General features: G+C 61.7%; 1 protein-coding gene across 1 annotated transcript in view; it reads left to right on the forward strand.

The window, feature by feature from the left end:
* Nucleotides 1-3,812: 3,812 nt before the first annotated feature.
* Hhipl1 (HHIP-like 1) overlaps nucleotides 3,813-17,494 on the forward strand; it is a gene marked incomplete at its 5' end in the record, with an annotated part of 15,153 nt that continues 1,471 nt past the window's right edge. The window contains 8 exon segments of the mRNA XM_013517245.1: nucleotides 3,813-4,459; nucleotides 6,157-6,300; nucleotides 8,332-8,660; nucleotides 8,907-9,033; nucleotides 10,493-10,638; nucleotides 12,182-12,263; nucleotides 14,823-14,905; nucleotides 17,406-17,494. Coding sequence (XP_013372699.1) covers nucleotides 3,813-4,459; nucleotides 6,157-6,300; nucleotides 8,332-8,660; nucleotides 8,907-9,033; nucleotides 10,493-10,638; nucleotides 12,182-12,263; nucleotides 14,823-14,905; nucleotides 17,406-17,494 — 1,647 coding nt within the window.

The following is a 17,494-nucleotide window of genomic DNA, read 5'->3' on the forward strand; positions in this document are numbered from 1 at the left end:
GCGCGGTGCTGGGCTTGGTCCTCATGAGCTACCTGACGTGGACCTGCGCCGGCCTCAGTTTCCCCTCCTGCCTCAAGAGGGGCACACAGATGGGGCCGTCACTCTTTCAGAGCCTGCGGGCCCTCCTGTCCCGGAACCCCCTGGAGTCGCCCCCAGTGTTGCTGGGAGCGGGCGGGGAGGGGCTTGCCCCGTGCCCCTGTGCTGCTCCGACAGGCATTGACCGTCCTGCCTCAGCTCCTGCGCAGTAGGAGAGGTCAAGGCTCTGCACGTGGTTTGCGGGCAGACAGGTGGGGACCTCTTCCCGAGCAGGCCCCCTCCCCACTCCATGGCAGTCTGAGAGCCCCTTGGACCCTGAGCCTGCTGTGCAGGGATCCGCAGACCCCAGGGCTTCCATCCCGCACCTGGGTCCCTGCCCAGAGGTGCTCAGGCCGCCCCGTCACCGGCCCTTGGGAACCTAGTCCCCCATCTGCCTCCCAGGGTGACACCGGCTTGTGCCTTCGGGTCTGTGCGGAGCGTTTTTTTTTTTTTTTCCAGCTGTGCAGGTCTGATTCCCAGGACCCACTGCGCCGCAGGACCCTACAGCAGTTGTAGACAGAAACCAGGCGAGACCACTAACCACGGCCAGCAGGGGGCAGGAGAGAGGCGAGGGGCTGGCTTGAGTGAGAAGTCAGGGTCCGCTACCTCCAGGCTGGTGGCCCTGGGGCAGTCACTGCTGCTTCAGTTACCTCATCTATAACATAAGGACAGGCAGGGCGGGGTGGGACACCTGTAATCCCAGCATTCAGGAGGCTGAGGCAGTAGGATTGCCGAGAAGTCAAGGCCAGCCTACAGAGGGAGACCCTGTCTCAGGAAAAAACACCAAACCAAACCAAAAGGTTTGGGGAGGATAAGAAGAGGGGCCGGGGGACTTCCAGGATGCTGGCAAGGGCAGCAAGCTACCCTTGAAGGACTCTGCAGGGATCCCCCATCTCCAGGGGCCAACTGGTCTGACCAAGCACCTGGCTTTACCCAAAGCACATGGCTTTGTCCAAACAACCTGGACCAGGTGGTTTGGTCCTCCCAACCCAGGTCACAGAGCACAGCACACTGATCCTGCCAACAGTCCTTTATTGAGTACTTACTCTGGCTGGTGACCCCAGGGTGGGAGGGTCACTCAAGCCCTAACCCTAACCCTAACCCTAACCCTAACCCTAATCCTAACCCTAAGCCTAACCCTAAGCCTAAGCCTAAGCCTAAGCCTAACCCTAACCCTAACCCTAACCCTAACCCTAACCCTAACCCTAACCCTAACCCTAACCCTAACCCTAACCCTAACCCTAACCCTAGGCCTGTGGCAGCTCAGCAGGGAGGATGAGGCAGGACAGCCCAGGAGGAGGAAGGGAAACCCAGTGGTGCTGCGGTCTTCCTCTCTGGCAGTGACTCCTCTCCCCCTGGGACCTTTCCAGGACAGCCCGGCGCCAGCAGCTGTGCTGAGGTGTCCACAAGCACCTCCAGCTGTGGCTCCAGGGTGACCTCATGTCTGGAGTGAGCCCTGAGGTCGCGCCGAGGCGGGGCCTGGTGGCCACTGCTGGCAAGAGCTCCAGCTCCGGCAGCCACGCCCGGGTCTGGATTCAGCGCCTCCCAATTTCCACCCCCGAGAAGGTGGCCAAGGTGTCGGTGACAGGTCTCAGCCCATGATGGCGTTCCGGCCTCACCTCTGCCGTGTGAGGGCTGAAGACTCCTTCCTGGGCCTCTGCCTGTGACCCTAACCGAGGCCACCTCGAAGAGCCCAGGCCTGGGGCTCCCGTGTGCAGACAGCCCAAGCCCGGGCGGGCTGGCCCTGTGCTGGCGCAGGCTCAGGCTTGGAGCCCACCAGGGCGGGCCGCAGAGGAGGCTGCTCTCCTGCATGCGTGGGAGACGTCGCCCGGCCCAGGGCAGAGCAGATGCGGCTCAGGTGGGGGAGGCGCTCGGAGGGAGAGAGCCCTGCGTTTCTGTGCGGGGAGCCCTGCGTTTCTTTCTCGTCTTCCTTCTTCCAGTGCTGGGGACTGAGTCCAGGGCCTCTGCTCTGAGCTGCACCCCCATCCTTTTTATTTTCTATTCTGAGACGGGTCTCACTAAGTCACTAAGTTGCCCAGGCTGGATTTAAACTTGCGATCCTCCTGCCTCGGCCTCCCAGAGTGCTGGGATCACAAGCGTGCTCCGCCATGCCCAGCGCTCTCACTATTTGTCAGGATAATGCGGATAATGAGAACTCTGCCTGCCAGAAAGGCGGAGGGGAAGGGCACACCAAACCCGAGGCTCAGAGTGTGACGCGGCAGGGCACACACAGAGCTGCGAGCTGGGCAGAACTGGACGGGGGCGTGGTCACCTGCCGGTGGCTCTGGGGTGAGGGGCCCTGGAGGTCCCGAGCCTGCTAGGATCACCACCTCCGCCTGGGTTCCGGAAGCCGAACACAGGCAGAGCTCTGGGGCTCTTCCCTTACCAGGGTGATGAACCCCGGAAGCAAGAGGAGGTCCGTGGGGCAGGGAGGATGTGGGTGTGCTGGACGTGGGGCGGGGAGCCTGTTGGTGGGGGATGCCCACACAGAGCTGGCAGAGGTGCTCGAGGGGCCTGAGTGCATTTATCTCCTAGAAGACTGTGCTGGCAGCGCTACTCGGGGATGGCCCAGGGTCCTGCCTGGGAGGGGCTGAGCCTGAGGGGACCCATGGGCCTGGGGTCACCACGGTGCTGGAGAGAGTGGGGCTATCTTGACATCAGTCTCAAGACTTCTCCAAGCAGAGTGAGATGGTGCACACTTGGGATCCCAGCTGAGATGGTGCACACTTGGGATCCCACACTTGGGAGGCTGAGGCAGGAGGATCACAAGTTCCAGGCCAACCTTGTATTAAAAAAGAGGCCCTTTTATATTAGTCGTCTGATCAAAGTGCTGAATAATACCATGGTGGGGTGGGGCTGGAGCCTCAGTTTCCCCACCAGCAGCTCACTCCCCTTTGGGGAGAGCTCATGCATGTTAAGTGAGTGACAGACAGGAGCCTTCGCTGCAATGAACCAAGCTGAACAAAAGCTGCCTGTGTGAGTGGTTCGGCACCCTCCCTCTACTCCCTGTGGGCCTACTGTGTGCCGGGCTCTCAACAGGGCTCCGGCAGACAGCAGCAAACAAGACAAACACAGCCTTCCCCCACAGAATGCCATTCTGAGGAAGGGCCAGCGATAAACTGGCAACAAACTCACTCATTATAATGTCAGGTCAGGTGAGACCTTTCATTAAACTGAGGATTGAACCCAGGGCCTTTGCAGGGAGCCACACCCCCAACCCCCTTTAAAAACTTTTTAACGTTTTGAGACAGGGTCTCCATGATTTGCCCAGGGCTGGGCTTGACTTTGAGACTCCTGCCTCAGCCTCCCAGTGGTACGGTCACAAGTGTGTGCCTCCACGCCCCTGGGGCTATTGGCTCAAACAGAAGAATTAAGGCAAGGAGATAAGAGTACGGAGAGGAACTGGCCATGGCTGTGCACACCTGCAATCCCAGCACGGTGGGAGGCTGAGGCAGGAGGACTGCAAGTTTCAGCCCACCCTGGGTAACTTAGTGACTTAGCAAGACCCTGTGTCAAAACAAAAAGGGCCAGGGAAGCAGCTCCGTGCCAAGGACCTGGGTTCGATCCCCAGCACCGAGAGAAAACAGTGGGCCTGCGGAACTTGAGGCATCCTGGTATTAGGTGGCCCGGTCTGCACTAGGAGGGTGCAGGCTGGGCCTCGGGGACCCGCCCAAGGCCACACAGGCGTCGGGGTCTCCATGCGCATCCCTGAGTCCTCAGCGCCCTTGTCCCCACAGGAGTGCTCACCCTTCGCTGCCCACCTCTACGACGCGGAGGACCCGTCCACGCCCCTGCGCACGCTGCCCGGGCTGTGCGAGGACTACTGTCTGGACATGTGGCACACGTGTCGCGGCCTCCTCCACCACCTGTCGCCCGATCCCGAGCTCCGGGCGCTGGAGGGCGACCGCGCCAAGCTCTGCCGCTACCTCTCCCTGGACGACGCGGACTACTGCTTCCCGCGCCTGCTGGTCAACCAGCAGCTCAACTCCAACCTGGGCCGCGTGGGCGCCGACGCGCGGGGCTGCCTGCAGCTGTGCCTGGAGGAGGTGGCCCACGGGCTGCGCAACCCGGTGGCCATGGTGCACGCGCAGGACGGCACGCACCGCTTCTTCGTGGCCGAGCAGCTGGGGCTGGTGTGGGTCTACCTGGCCGACCGCGCGCGCCTCAAGAGGCCCTTCCTGAACATCAGCCGCGCCGTGCTCACCTCGCCCTGGGAGGGCGACGAGCGCGGCTTCCTGGGCCTGGCCTTCCACCCGCGCTTCCGCCAAGCCCGCAAGCTCTACGTCTACTACTCGGTGGGCACCGACGTTCGCGAGTGGATCCGCATCAGCGAGTTCCGGGTCTCCGAGGAAGACGAGAACAGCGTGGACCACGGCTCCGAGAGGTGGTGCCCGGGCGGGGGCGGGGCCCAGGGCCGCGCATGTCCAGTGCGGCCCTCTCCGCGCTCAGCCATGCGCCTGGGGCCGGTCGGTCTGCAACACCGGGGTGGCCGGGACTGTGTCCCCGAGGCCAGCGCTCTGCTGCAGGCCTCGAGATAGTGCCCTTCACTGGACAGTGAGGTCAGAACCATCAGTTCCGGGTGTAGACGAGGAGGGGTCGGTGTGATGCTCATGGGTGTAGATCGGCAGGTAAAGGCTCCAGGAGGCGAAGAGACCCGCAGGCCTCCCAGCAGGAAGCCTGGGAGTCAGAACCGTTGGGTCGGGAGCTCACCCACGGCTGGCACCGGCCCCCTCCTGGCCCAGTGCCACGGTCCCGCCACGCCCCGCCCCGCCCCGCCCCGCAGCTGCCCCTCCACACTGCATCCTTCGCCCCGCGGCGAGTACCCTGCCACGCCCACAGAGCCTTCTGCTGGACGTTTGTGCACCAGCTCTTTTCAGGGAAAGGAAACTCGGTGTCCGAGGGTCCAGAGGAGAGAATCGCCCCTGGGAATGAATCGTAAGGGGTGGAGGGGCCTGGGGTAGGGAGGAGGCTGCCCTCCCTCGGGCTGAGGGGACAGAGATGGGCTCCGGAACCGAGCCCACCCGCCAAGCTGGAACCACACTAGGCTGCCTGTGAGGACAGGAGCCTGGAGGGGGTGGGGCTGCTGGACCCTCCCCGCCCAGGCTCCTGCCAGCCTGCCCTGGCCCAAAGGTTCAGCTAGCAAAGGAGCATGGAAAATGCAGTTTTCGGGCGCTGTCCCGCTCCCCACTTAAAGAGGTAAGGGCCAGGTCAGAACAGTGTCTCAGCAGATGGGCAAACAACAGCACGTGGTGTGCGTGTTTGTAAAATGTTGACATCAAATATATAAAGAGGACGAGGAAACAAATATGCCAGCTTTGAGGGCCAGTGTGGATTTTGTCATAGCAGTTACTTTTGTGAGCTTCCTAGCAGCCTGAGAAACAAGAGAAGTCCTCACTCGCGTGACCTTCAGCGAGCCTGTAAAGCCGTTTCTCCACGAGAGGCCACAAGTGGACATGACAGAGGGAGGACAGGGGGCAGAATGGACGCATCAACAGTGACTTTAAAAACATCCGGCCCTGAGAACGGAAACTGGAACAACACAGAGGGAGGGACCTGTTTGAGTGGGGTTCAGCAAGGGTCCTTTCGGGGGTGCCACTTACTCCAGCTCAAAACCTGGCTGGAGGCTGGCCTTCTGCAGGGAGGTTTCTCTGTGCTGTTGGAGCGAGGGATTAGTAACCCAGGCCGGGGAGCCTGGATGACCTTTTGAACATGCGTGCCGGATGTGCTGGGCTTAACTCTCGTATGCAGGACGCGGCGGGGCAGGATGACGATGTCACATAATCATAGGTGCAGAAGAGTAGAGGAATCACTGGGCCGGAACTAGGAGACCTGACCTCCAGTCCCAGCCTTGCTGCCTCTGGGCTGTGTGGCTTTGAGCAAGTCACTCAACCTCTCTGGGCCTCCAGATGGCCCTGGACATGATGGGGTGGGTAGCAGATCCCTGCCCAGCCCTCCCTCCCAGGTCCTTGTGAAGGAAAGGCATGAAGGCTTTCTTCCACCACAAAATGACGTTGGGGAGTAAGGAGGCGCTTGCAGTAGTCTTGGGAAGGCTGAGTGTTTACTGGGCTTGTCTTCTTGTAGGATAATCTTGGAGATCGAAGAGCCAGCCTCCAACCACAACGGGGGCCAGCTGCTCTTCGGGGACGACGGGTACCTCTACATCTTCACCGGGGACGGCGGGATGGCGGGGGACCCCTTCGGAAAGTTCGGGAACGCTCAGAACAAGTACGTGCGCTTTGGCCGCGCTGCTGTGGGTTTACACTCCCGGCTCCTCACGCTCCGTGGGTGCTGTTGCTGCTTCCTCAGCCGAGCAATGCAGGGCAGTAAGACAGGCTCAGGTGCAGACCCAGCCTGCAGCCGGCGGGGCACCTGGGCCGGTCACTCGTGGCCCTGGGCCGGAGGGGACTCAGAACCTCCGCAGGGCTGCAGCAGGAGGCGGGAAGAGACTGCAGTGCCCAGGGGTAAAGCTCTGGGAAGCAGGGGCTTTCTCTAAGACCCGCCCAGCCCTCCGGGTGCAGCCAAGGGAGGCCCCCAGACCCGGTGGATTTCTACACCAGGGGACCCTCTGAGACCCTGGCACAGCCTGGCCTGACCAAACAGCCTGTGCTTGAGCGCTCCTTCCGTACGTGCATGTGCACACGCACACACTCACATGCACACGCTCCCACACAAGAGCACAGTGCGCACACATCACACACTCACAGGGACACACACATCTGCGCATACAGAGACCTGGGAATGTAAACAAGGGGTTTCCAGTCAGCCCCTTCTGTCCCCACAGCCAAAAATGACACAGCCTCCCTCGGCCCAGAAAATAAAAATAGCAAAGACGAGGTGGATGACAGTCATTAACACACAAATAACCTCGCCCCTCGCGCCTTCCGGGTGCCACAGGGCGCGCGTCCCCCCAGCACAAGCTTGCAGTGTGTTTGGAGGTGAAGTCGGGAAAATAGAAATTAAGGACTTGTAGATAATTGGATGGAATGTAAAACGTTGTTTTGCTGCCATGCCAGGAGGCTTTGCCCATGGACACCCTGAAGCCCAGGGTGAGCTGGTGGCTGGGGATGGGGTGACGGGAGCCCCCGGAGCTGGAGGCCAGTAGCAGGGGTGAGCCATGGGGCATCTCCTGGGGGGAGGAGCATTTAATCAGTGTGAACAAGGCCGTTTGTGCAGTGTCTCTAGCGATGCTGGTGCAGTGTGAGCATGACAGATGCACAGTTGTGTCACTGTCACCCTGGAGGGGGTGACCCACCAGCCCGTAAGTGGGTGCATCAGACACCAGGGCCGTGTTCCCCGCCACACTGACTCAAGCATATAACAGATTTTCCAGGGCTGGGGATTTAGCTCAGCGGCAAAGCGCCTGCCTGGCAAGCGCAAGGTCCTGAGTTCGGTTCCCAGTACCGGAGAAAAACAAAATAAAACAAAACAAAACAAAACAAAACAGATTTTCCCATCTGTCCCTCTTGGCCTGTGACGGGTGAACCCCGAAGCTGCTCACCCCCAGCGCTGCGTGGAGCTAGCGCTGCCCCCCTGGCTGCCCTCCCCAGCCCTCGTGGCTGCTCTGTTTGTCCCCCTCGGCTTGGATGCTAAAGTACTCCTTCATGGGTACCTGATGCTCCCCTGCTGAGCGCCGCTCAGCAGGCTGGGACTGGAGGGAACTTGATACGTGCTGGTTTCCTAGCAGAGTCCACATCCATCAGCACAGTCCTGACCAGGCAGGGCTGAGTGGGACCCTCTGCTAATACCACGCAGGACAGCGAGGTGCCGTAGAACATCCCAGCAGAGCCTGGGGTTAGCCCAGCTTGGGTGACTTAGCAAGACCCTGGTCCCAAATAACAACTGAGAGCTGGGCACGCTGGCACATGCTTGTAATCTTAGCATTGGGAAGGCTGAAGCAGGAAGATCACCACGAGTTTGAGGACCTCCTGGGCTACATAGTGAGTTCGAGGCCAGCCTGAACTATAACAGCGAGACCCCGTCTCAAAAAACCAAATAAATAGATTAATAATCATAATAAATGAGAAAAGGACAGGATATAACTCAGTGTAGAGGCCCTGGGTCCACCCCTAGCATTGTACCATGGAAGAGAGAGAGAGAGATTGGGTTTCTGGGGCCAGCCGCCTGGGCTGGGCTCCAACCGCCCCATTTACTAGCAGGTAGCATTCTTTGGCCTCTCCTGAGCTCAGTGGCCCGGTCTGTAAAATGGGCCTAGGCCACGTGCTCGGCCACACCCTGGCAGCTCCCGCCCGCCCGCAGGTCGGCTCTGCTGGGCAAGGTGCTGCGTATCGACGTGGAGCGCCCGGCATGGGGACCGCCCTACCGCGTGCCGCCCGACAACCCCTTCGTGGGCGACCCCGCGGCGCGCCCCGAGGTCTGGGCCCTGGGCGTGCGCAACATGTGGCGCTGCTCCTTCGACCGCGGCGACCCGGCGACCGGCGCGGGCCGGGGGCGTCTCTTCTGCGGTGACGTGGGCCAGAACAAGTTCGAGGAGGTGGACCTGGTGCAGCGCGGCCGGAACTACGGCTGGCGCGCGCGCGAGGGCTTCGAGTGCTACGATCGCCAGCTGTGCGCCAACAAGTCCCTTGGTGAGGTCCTGCGCCGGCCCCGCCCCTGGGCTGTGGACCCCCGCCCCACCCCCAGCCCGCCCTTGCCCCTCACCTTCGATGCCCCCTGGGCCCTGCAAGACCCTCTCCCCCCATCCCGCCCCGTCTCCTGTCCCGCGTGGCCTGGGACACCCACTAGGCTTCGAGGGGCGCTGGGCCACCCCACCACCACCCCCCGGCGTCCAGAGCTGACCCCCGCGGCCAGCCCCGTGTCTCTCCACGCTGCAGACGATGTGCTGCCCATTTTTGCCTACCCACACAAGCTGGGCAAGTCGGTCACCGGGGGCTACGTGTACCGCGGCTGCGAGAACCCCAACCTGAACGGCCTCTACATTTTTGGGGACTTCATGAGCGGGTAGGTTGCCCTGGGCACCCCAGACGGCTGCGTCCGCTCCCTGGGCCTGTGGTGAGGGAGCGTGTGCGTGTGTGCGTGTGCGCATGTGTGCGTGTACATGCGGGTGCACACCTGCTCTGACCCCGGTCCCCGGTGGACCGAGGGAGCACCCCGCCCCGCCCCTGCCCCGCCCCCTCCTTGGGCTCCAGGCGACCTGCCCTGTGAGGGCACCCTCACTTCAGGGGCCACCCAGCCCCCAGCCTGCTTTCTGGTGGGCACGGCCAGAGCTCAGCAGTCTCTCCTGTGCCCTGGGCCGCCCCATCACTACCCACCCAGCCAGCGGCACGGGGACCTTGGTGCAAGGTCCCTCGAAAGTGAGGAAACTGAGGCCAGAGAGGGGTTGCCTGTTTGGGGTCCCCTGGTGGGAGGAGGGAGCCAGGGTTGCCGTCCACGCCTGACTCCTGCTCTGGAGCAGGGCCCGCACTGCGGGGAGGACAAGCTGCACCCTGGCAGGCTCTAGGGAGAGGGTGGGGAGGACGGCAGGCCTCCTGAGCCCTCAGGGGACAGGCTGCACCCTCAGGGAAGCATATGGAGCCCCTTGACCACCTTGTCCCCTAGAAAACTGAGGCCCAGGGAAGCCTGGTGCCTGGCAGCTGTTGAAGGCTGTGGAGCTGGGAGGGGACCCAGGCCTAGGCCCTGGGATCCTGCAGCTGCCTCCCGGTTCTTGGGCATGTCTGTCCTTGGGCCTCAGCTTTCCTATCTGTGAAATGGGTCTAGCGAAGCCTCTGTTTTTACCCTGATCCTCCTCCCCCAGGAGTGCTGAAGTCACCTGACTACAGAATCAACTGATTTCCCCCATATTCCCCAGGCCCCTCTGTTGGGTCAGGTGAGGGTTGAGCCAGGGCAGCAGAGGTAAAGAGCTGCTCAAGTCTGAGTGGGGAACACCCAGGCTGGATCCTCAGTCCTGTGGCCTTAGAGAGCCTGTGCCCAGGGTGAGAACCCGGCGGGTGCAGTCTGGGAGGGCCTCCGGGAGGAGGGGACCCTGAGCAGGGCCTGACAAACAGAGATGGGAGTAGGCCCAGGACGCCCAGGCTCCTGCTCTGGAGATGGTGCCAAAGGACGCGCACACTCCTGCCCCCGGCCTCGGGGCTCTGACAGGGAGTCAGCGCCCCACAGCGTGGGGGCCACTGCTGGCCTGAGCTGAGGGCAGGGGCAGGCTGGTCTTGTGCGTCGCTGGGTCTCTCGGGCAGGTGGTCTGTGAAGATCACATCCAGCCAGCTTGCTGGACATGTAACCCTCCAGGTCATGGGGTATCCCTCGGTATCCCTGTCCGGAACCCTTGGTCATTTCTGGACAGATGCACACACGCTTTGCACCGACCCTGCGAGTGAGGTGTGGTCCCGGAGTGGGTGGACGGAGGGACGGACGGACCAAGGGACGGAGGGATGGGCACGATCTTGAAGCTCCTCTTCCCTCGTAGGCGTCTCATGTCCCTCCGCGAGAACCTGGAGACGGGCCAGTGGCGGTACAGTGAGATCTGCATGGGCCGCGGGCGGACCTGCGCCTTCCCGGGGCTCATCAACAGCTACTACCCACACATCATCTCCTTCGCGGAGGACGAAGCCGGTGAGCACTTCCGGGACCTCCCAGCCGGCTGTCTGGGCCTGGCCTGGTTCCCTGCTGCCCAGTGAAGGCTGGACTGCCTGGCGAGCTCCTGGTGACCTTCGCCCCAGAGAGGCCCGAGTGTGGCGCCCTCGGGCAAGGCCCAGCCCCCGTGCCACTTGCGCAGGGTCACTGTGAGGGGCCGGGGTGGTGGTGACAAACATGCCTGGGCCCTTCCTCACAGCCACGCTGCCATTTCAAAGTGGGGACACAGTCTGCTTGCCCGTGGGTGCGCCCCACATCTGGGCACTTGTGCTTCCAGTGCAGCAGCAGGGCGGGTGAGGGGAGCGGGTCCCACGCCAGCCTCCGCCTTTGTGCTTGGCCCAGGACTGCCCCCCAACAAAAGCCCACGGCCCCCAGCGGGCCCTGCGGGATGCTTGTTGGGGTTTCTAGGCAACACCCGCCGGGACCTTTGGAGGGGTGTCCCTGACAGGGCCCGGTGCCCGGAGCCCCAGGGCGAGTCTGGGAAGCCTGTGTGGAGCCGACAGAGTGCTTGGCCCCTGGGCCCTTGAGGGCCCCTTCTGTTGGTCAGGAGGGCATGAACTCGTGTCAGAAGCAAGGTCCCCCCCTCCTCACCCAGGTGCGGGCCTGGAAGGAAGGCGCAGCTCTGCAGGGCTCTTCCTCCGTCCCCTGAGGGACACAGAGGGATGGAAATCCAGGCGATGCCTGTGAGCTGCCTGCCCAGCACCAGCGCTGGCCCAGGAAGGTCCCAATGCATCCTGGGGTTCAGCGGGAGAAAAACCGGGTTCCGCTCCCTGGGGCAGCTTTCACTTCTCTAGATCTCACACTTGCAAGCTGCAAACCAAGGCCCGAGGCCAGCCCTAGGCCCTCCAGGGAGGGCTACATGTGGGACTCCTGTGGCCGGGGCAGGTGTGGCAGCGTGAGCAGGGCCAGCCCCTCGCGAGCACAGCGCCAGGGCCGGCTCTCAGCGGGTGCGGGGAGAAGCCCCAGAGCCGGCTGCTCCCATCCAGTCTGCCACGCCTGGGCCCTGGGGCTGCCTGGTCATGCCTGGCGATGAGGGTGGCACTGGTAGTGACCGAGTGCTGGTAGTGACTGAGCGCTGGTACTGACTAAGCACTGGTGCTGACTGAGCGCTGGTACTGACTAAGCGCTGGCACTGACTAGGCGCTGGTACTTACTAAGTGCTGCTCTGCTCCTTCAGTCTGAGTTGGCCTCAGAGGCAAAGCCCATCGGAAAAACAGGAAGCGGAGGCTCTGAGAGCCCCAGTGGGGAGCCGTGGCCCCCATTCCTGCCCCAAGGTGTGTGGTGCTGGGCAGGGGCCACCAGGAAGGAGCACCAGGAAGGGCAGGCTGGGGACAGAGCTGCAGAGGCCCGCGGGCCTGCGCAGACGGCTCTCCCAGCCTCAGTTTCCAGGATGGGGCCGGACCTCAGGCGGTCCCGGCGCGCCCAGGTTGGGTCAGTCTCCAAGCGGGGAAGGTGGTGCCGGCCGAGGGGCCTGGGCCTGTGTGTGCCACAGCACTCTCACTGTCGCCCTGTCTGCCGTAAGGGGAGCTGTACTTCCTGTCCACGGGCGTGCCGAGTGCCACTGCGGCCCATGGCGTCATCTACAAGGTGATCGACCCATCCAGGTGAGTCCCTGGCACGGCCGGCCCTGGGGAGGGGCGGGTCTGGGGCGCGAGGTGGGGGCCGCCTGCCCCAATCAGGGGCAGCTCTGTGTGGACAAGAGCATGCTGCTGAGATGGGGCCTAGGCCTGCCCACCTCCCGGGCATCTGACTGGCAGGTCCCTGGTCCCTCCACCTCCTGGGGAGCTCCATCCTTCACCCTGTGGCCCCTGACTGGCCTCGCAGATACATCCCAGGCGCAGGGTCTGCACTTCCCCGGGGCTGCTGGCTGGAGCCTGACGGCGCCCATGTCCTTGGGCTTCCCTCCAGAGGCGGGGGCCCCGCCTGGGCTGCTTCCAGGCAGAGCTCACTGATTCCCAGCGCCCTCTGTACCAGGGCAGAAATGAGCACAAAGATATGAAGTCCAGGGCTGGGGGCCCATCCAGGCTGGAGCTGCAGTGGGTGCAGGCGGCTGGCATCGGGGCCCCGCCCTGCTTCTGGCTGCGAGCTGCTCCCCTCCAGGCCTCCCCGAAATGGCTGCACCTCTGGCCCATCCGGCTGTCTCTCAGCTCTCAGATTTGGGATCTTCCCACCACACAGCCGTGCTCCACTGGCTGGGAGTCTCAGGACCAGCTGTATCTCCTCACCCCACGCAGGCCTTGGGATGGCCTGGAGCAGGGACTCAGGAATGTTTGATGAATGAGTGAATGATTGTTTTTCTAAATTTGTTCCAGCCCTTCTTGGCTGACTTTCCCCACGAGTCTGTACACATTCACAGCTGGGGGAGACCCCCGATGTGTCCCCCAGCACAACACCCTTGGCTGCCCTCCACGGGTCATTCATGCTCGGCAGAGCGGGGAAGACCCTGCTGTGCCTAGCTGCCCTAAACCTGGAGACACACTAGGTGCAGGAAAGCCCTGAAACACCTAGAGCTCTTGAAAAACTTTTTTTTTTTTTTTTTTAGCTTGTAATAGTTTTAGATAAACAGGTTGCAAAAAAACACCCCACACCCGGCATCTTCTGCTGTTCACATCTCATCACAAAACATTTGCCACCATTAGTGAGCTAAAATGTCTAAGTTACTAATAACTAAACCCTTTGGGGTTTTTTTTTTGTTGTTGCTGGTTTGCTTTGAGACAGGATCTCACTGTGTAGTTCAGCGGGCCTCAAGTTCTTGGCAATCCTCCTGCCTCAGCCTCCCGGGTGCTGGGATTACAGACATGCGTCACCACGTCCCACAGCTTTTCAGTCTTTTTAAAAGTACTCTGGTTGTTCCCTCCTGCCCTTTTTATTTACCCGAGGATCCCGTCCAGGATCCCACATTACTTTTCATCACCGCGTCTCCTCAGCATCCTTTGGTCTCTCTCTGCGACAGTGTCTCACATTTTCCTTGTTGACCAAAGTGTGTTTTTTTTTTAATTATAAAAAGTACAGATACATTAAATAACGACCTGTTTCTCAAGGAAAATGTGAGCACCTCTCCTCCTGTCCCTCCCTTCCATCTCCCTGAGGCCGGTCGCTTGCCTTGGGGACCCAGGCCTCTCTCAAGGCTCTTGGGCCACGCGCAGACTCTGCACCCTCCACCCACCCCCTCCCTGTTGTTACAAACTTTTCCATGTCGCAAGCTCGACCCTCAGAGGGACCTTTCTGCTGAGTCACCCAGCCATAAATGCCTCGCCTGCTCCTTGGAGTTTGAGGTTATTTGCACTTTTTCTTTTTCAAAGGACGCTTCTCTAAGGAAGTAGCACATCTGTCAAGCGCCTGATCACGCCAGATGCTGTCGTGGGTGCGTCTGTCTCCCCCTCAGCTCCCCGTCCCCCACAGAGAATGGGGCCTGAGAGACTGTGGGCTTCTCGCGCCCCGGCCTGGGCTCGCGGCCATCCCTGTGGCTTTGAGAGGCCAGTGTGCCTCGCTGGGCCTTTGCCTTTGGGAGAAAAGCCCGCGTCCCCTCCCGTCCGGACGCCACCCCGCGTCACGTGGCTGCCCCCACTCTGAGCTGACGCAGCCCTATTGAAGTGCTGGGCCCCGTGAGCCGGGCTGGGAACAGGCCGGTCCCATTCAAAGAGCCTTAGATTGATAGCCAAAAACTAATTAAAATGGCATCCCGTTCCTTCCTTGCGCCCCCAAGGATGTCAGAGGCCACTTCACGCCCTGGCAGCCCTTCTTACACTCTTTTCTCCGGCGGTTCTCTCAAGCCCAGCCCCCAGCTCGGCCCGGCCAGGGGCTTCAGAGAAGCCGTCCCCTTCCTCAGCTCCCACAGAAACCCGGGGAGGGAGGCCCTCCTCAAAGCCAGGGGTTGGAGGGCGAGGGGCAGGGCAGGAATCATGCCGCCCTGGGAGTGGACTGAGCCAGAGGTGGCCTCGAGTCAGCGGCCACGGTGCAGCCCCACCCAAGGTTGGAGTAGGACCTACATGTCCAGGAGCTGGGCTCTTTCTTAGTATCCTGTGGGCCTGAAGCGGGCAAGGGTGCCACAGAGCCGCCTGTCATTCGCGATCTGGTCCTCCTCTCCCCAGCCCATACCTGCTGTGGGGCGGGGTGGGTGTCAGCCACCCGGAGACTCGTGACCTCTTCTCTCTCGTTGGCAGACGAGCACCACCCGGCAAGTGTCAGATCCACCCCGCCCCAGTGAAAGTGAGAAGCCGCCTCATCCCCTTCGTGCCCAAAGAAAGTAAGTGCCCACTGACGGGTTCACTGGGGGGGAGAGGGTTCCCACAGCACCCCCAGCTCCCCCTCCAGCCAGGCTGCAGCCCTTCCTTGGCCCCTGGGCCCAGAAGCGTTCCTGGCACACATTTGACACTTAGTTAAGGTGGATGGAAGTGCATCTACCGTGAGCCTTGCTAGATTGACCGTGACTCAAACCAGGTCCTCGGCCATGGGCAGGTGGCTGCCAGGGACTGCTGGCCTCAAGGAGGGCACAGCAAGAGGAAGAAAAGCTGTGCCCAGAAAGGAGTGCTCAGAGCTCCTGGGAGAGACTGAGAGAGGGGGTCTGTGTTGAGCAAGGCAGACTGAACTACTGGGGCTGGGGTAGCTAAGTCCATCCCTCTACCCACCCGTCTGTCCGTGTGTGTTAGCGTTCCCATTGCTGACATACAGTACCTACCACCCACAGTTTAAAATAGGAGAGGTTTAATTTGGCTTATGGTTCAGGTGATCCAGTCCATGGTTGGCTGGCTCCAAAGGTGAAAATATCATGGTGAAAGGGCAGGGAGGAGGACAGCTTCTTACCCCACTGCAGCCAGAGCTCAAAGGCAGACCCCAAGTGACACACCCGTTCCCACCAGACCCTGCCTCCTAGTAAGACATTTAGCTATGAACTGTCAGTCCACTGAGGAATATAGCATGGCTGTGATCTAATCACTTTCCAAAAGCTGCCCTTTTGAATGCACAAGACTTCTGGGGAGCATTCTAGACCTAAACCATAACACCATGCAGCTATCTACCCACCCTTCCTTCCATCCACCCATCATTCATCCATCCATCCACTCACTCACCCCACCCCATCCATCCACCCATCCATCCATCCATCCATCTATCCACCTGCCCACTGCTGTGATACTACCATCCATCCACACCTACCACCACCACATGCCTTGCACACACAGGGAACATTGGTCCTGAGCAAGATGACCATGGTCCTTGTCTTCTCAGGTTGTTACATGTAATCTTCCAGCTTGAAAACACTGACAACTAGTTTACAATTTTAAGAGCTACTGCCTCAGGAACTATTTTCACAGGCCCAGTGTGCCCGCAGGTCACTAGGTTGGGGGAGGTGGGCACCTGGGCAGAAAGGCCTGGCTCCTGCCCCGGATAGTGGCAGGCAGGGGAGGGGAGATGGCATTTCAGAGGCCACTGCTGGCTGCAGTTGGTTTTGGGCTTGGCAAGTTCTCCATCCACTCATTGAGCAGCGCCTGGCACTTGTGTTTGTCACCCAGTCTGCACTGGAGCTGAGCCACTGGGAGAGGTCAGCCCAGCCCCGTCCTGGCTGGGCCAGACCGAGAGGCGATTTAGTGTCCCAGGCCCTGTGGGTCCCCAGCCTGGGCAGCGGCGGGGGGTCCTGGGGCCTAGAGAGAAGAGGAGGGGGTGCCGTGGGGCAGGATGGGGGCTGGGCTGGGGCAGGTCGGGGAGCCCGGGCAGAGGAGCAGCAGCACCTGCAGGAGGACAGGCATGGCCCTGTGGGTGGAATGGAGCCCCCTGTGGCACTGTGCCCGGGCCTGGCCTGCACTCGGCCTCTTTCCGAGAGGCATTTCTCAGGCCATCCCAGTGGCTTTCAAAGCAGGGTAGGGACTCAAAAGGATTTGGGCTGGTGGCCCCAGGAACCCCCATAGGAAGTGACTAGCCTGGGGATCAGCCCTCCTCTGAGCCCCTCACGGAGAGCAGTGCCCAGGCCTGGTATGGCACCCAACAGTAAGGCTGGACTGCGCGCAGGCCTGACGCGCAGAGGTTCATCCCTGTGTACGACGCAGGCCAGACATGTCCACACGGCCCGCGGGCACAGAGTCACCCAGCCCCACGCACCAGCACCTGCTGCACCCAGGCCCCGGGTTGGGGTACACGGGGTGCCCCCCCTGCCCCTCTTTCCCCATCCACTCCGGTCAGCGTGGGCAGAGCCAAGCCCCTGAGAGCTGCATCCCGACTCCCAGTGTGACAGGTGCCAGGCCAGCAGCTTGGAGCCTGGAGGAGAGAGGCCCCCTGGCCCCCACAGGTCCCGTTGCCGTCCTGCTGGCCAGGACCACCTTGGATCCTTATTTCTCGCCCGCTGTGGCCTCCTACGCCCCAAACCAACAAGTGAATGAAGAGAGGTCCCTTTGCTCTTAGAAGCTCTTTAGACAGAATGGGGCTGTCTCCTCCACCGCCTGGGGACCCCAGGAGCCAGGGCCGGGGGTGGGGCAACCCAGTATCCAAGCAGCTTCCAGGACTGTTTGCTGAATGACTGAAGAAGCGCCTGGCACGCAGCCCCAGGCGGGCATCATAAGGGCCCAGGGTGACCAGAAAAGGCCCCATGCTGCTCTAAGAGGCGCTGCCCCCTTCAGGGTCCCAGCGGGGGGCAGGTGGAGGACACCTTTCCCTGGGGTCCACCTTCCTGCCCAGACTGGGAGGCTGCAGGGATGAGGCGAGGAGCCGGGCGGGCAGCTGGGGTCCCTCTGCCCACTTGTATTTCCTCTGTGCAGAGTTCATCTGGACTCCCGAGAGCACCCCGAGCCCCACAAAGCGCACGCCCACCAAGGCGCCTCGCCGCAGCCGCCCCACGGCCCCTGCA

The sequence above is a fragment of the Chinchilla lanigera genome, unplaced genomic scaffold (assembly GCF_000276665.1).
Source record: "Chinchilla lanigera isolate Chin_1 unplaced genomic scaffold, ChiLan1.0 scaffold00037, whole genome shotgun sequence".
In the NCBI taxonomy this organism is placed as follows: domain Eukaryota; kingdom Metazoa; phylum Chordata; class Mammalia; order Rodentia; family Chinchillidae; genus Chinchilla; species Chinchilla lanigera.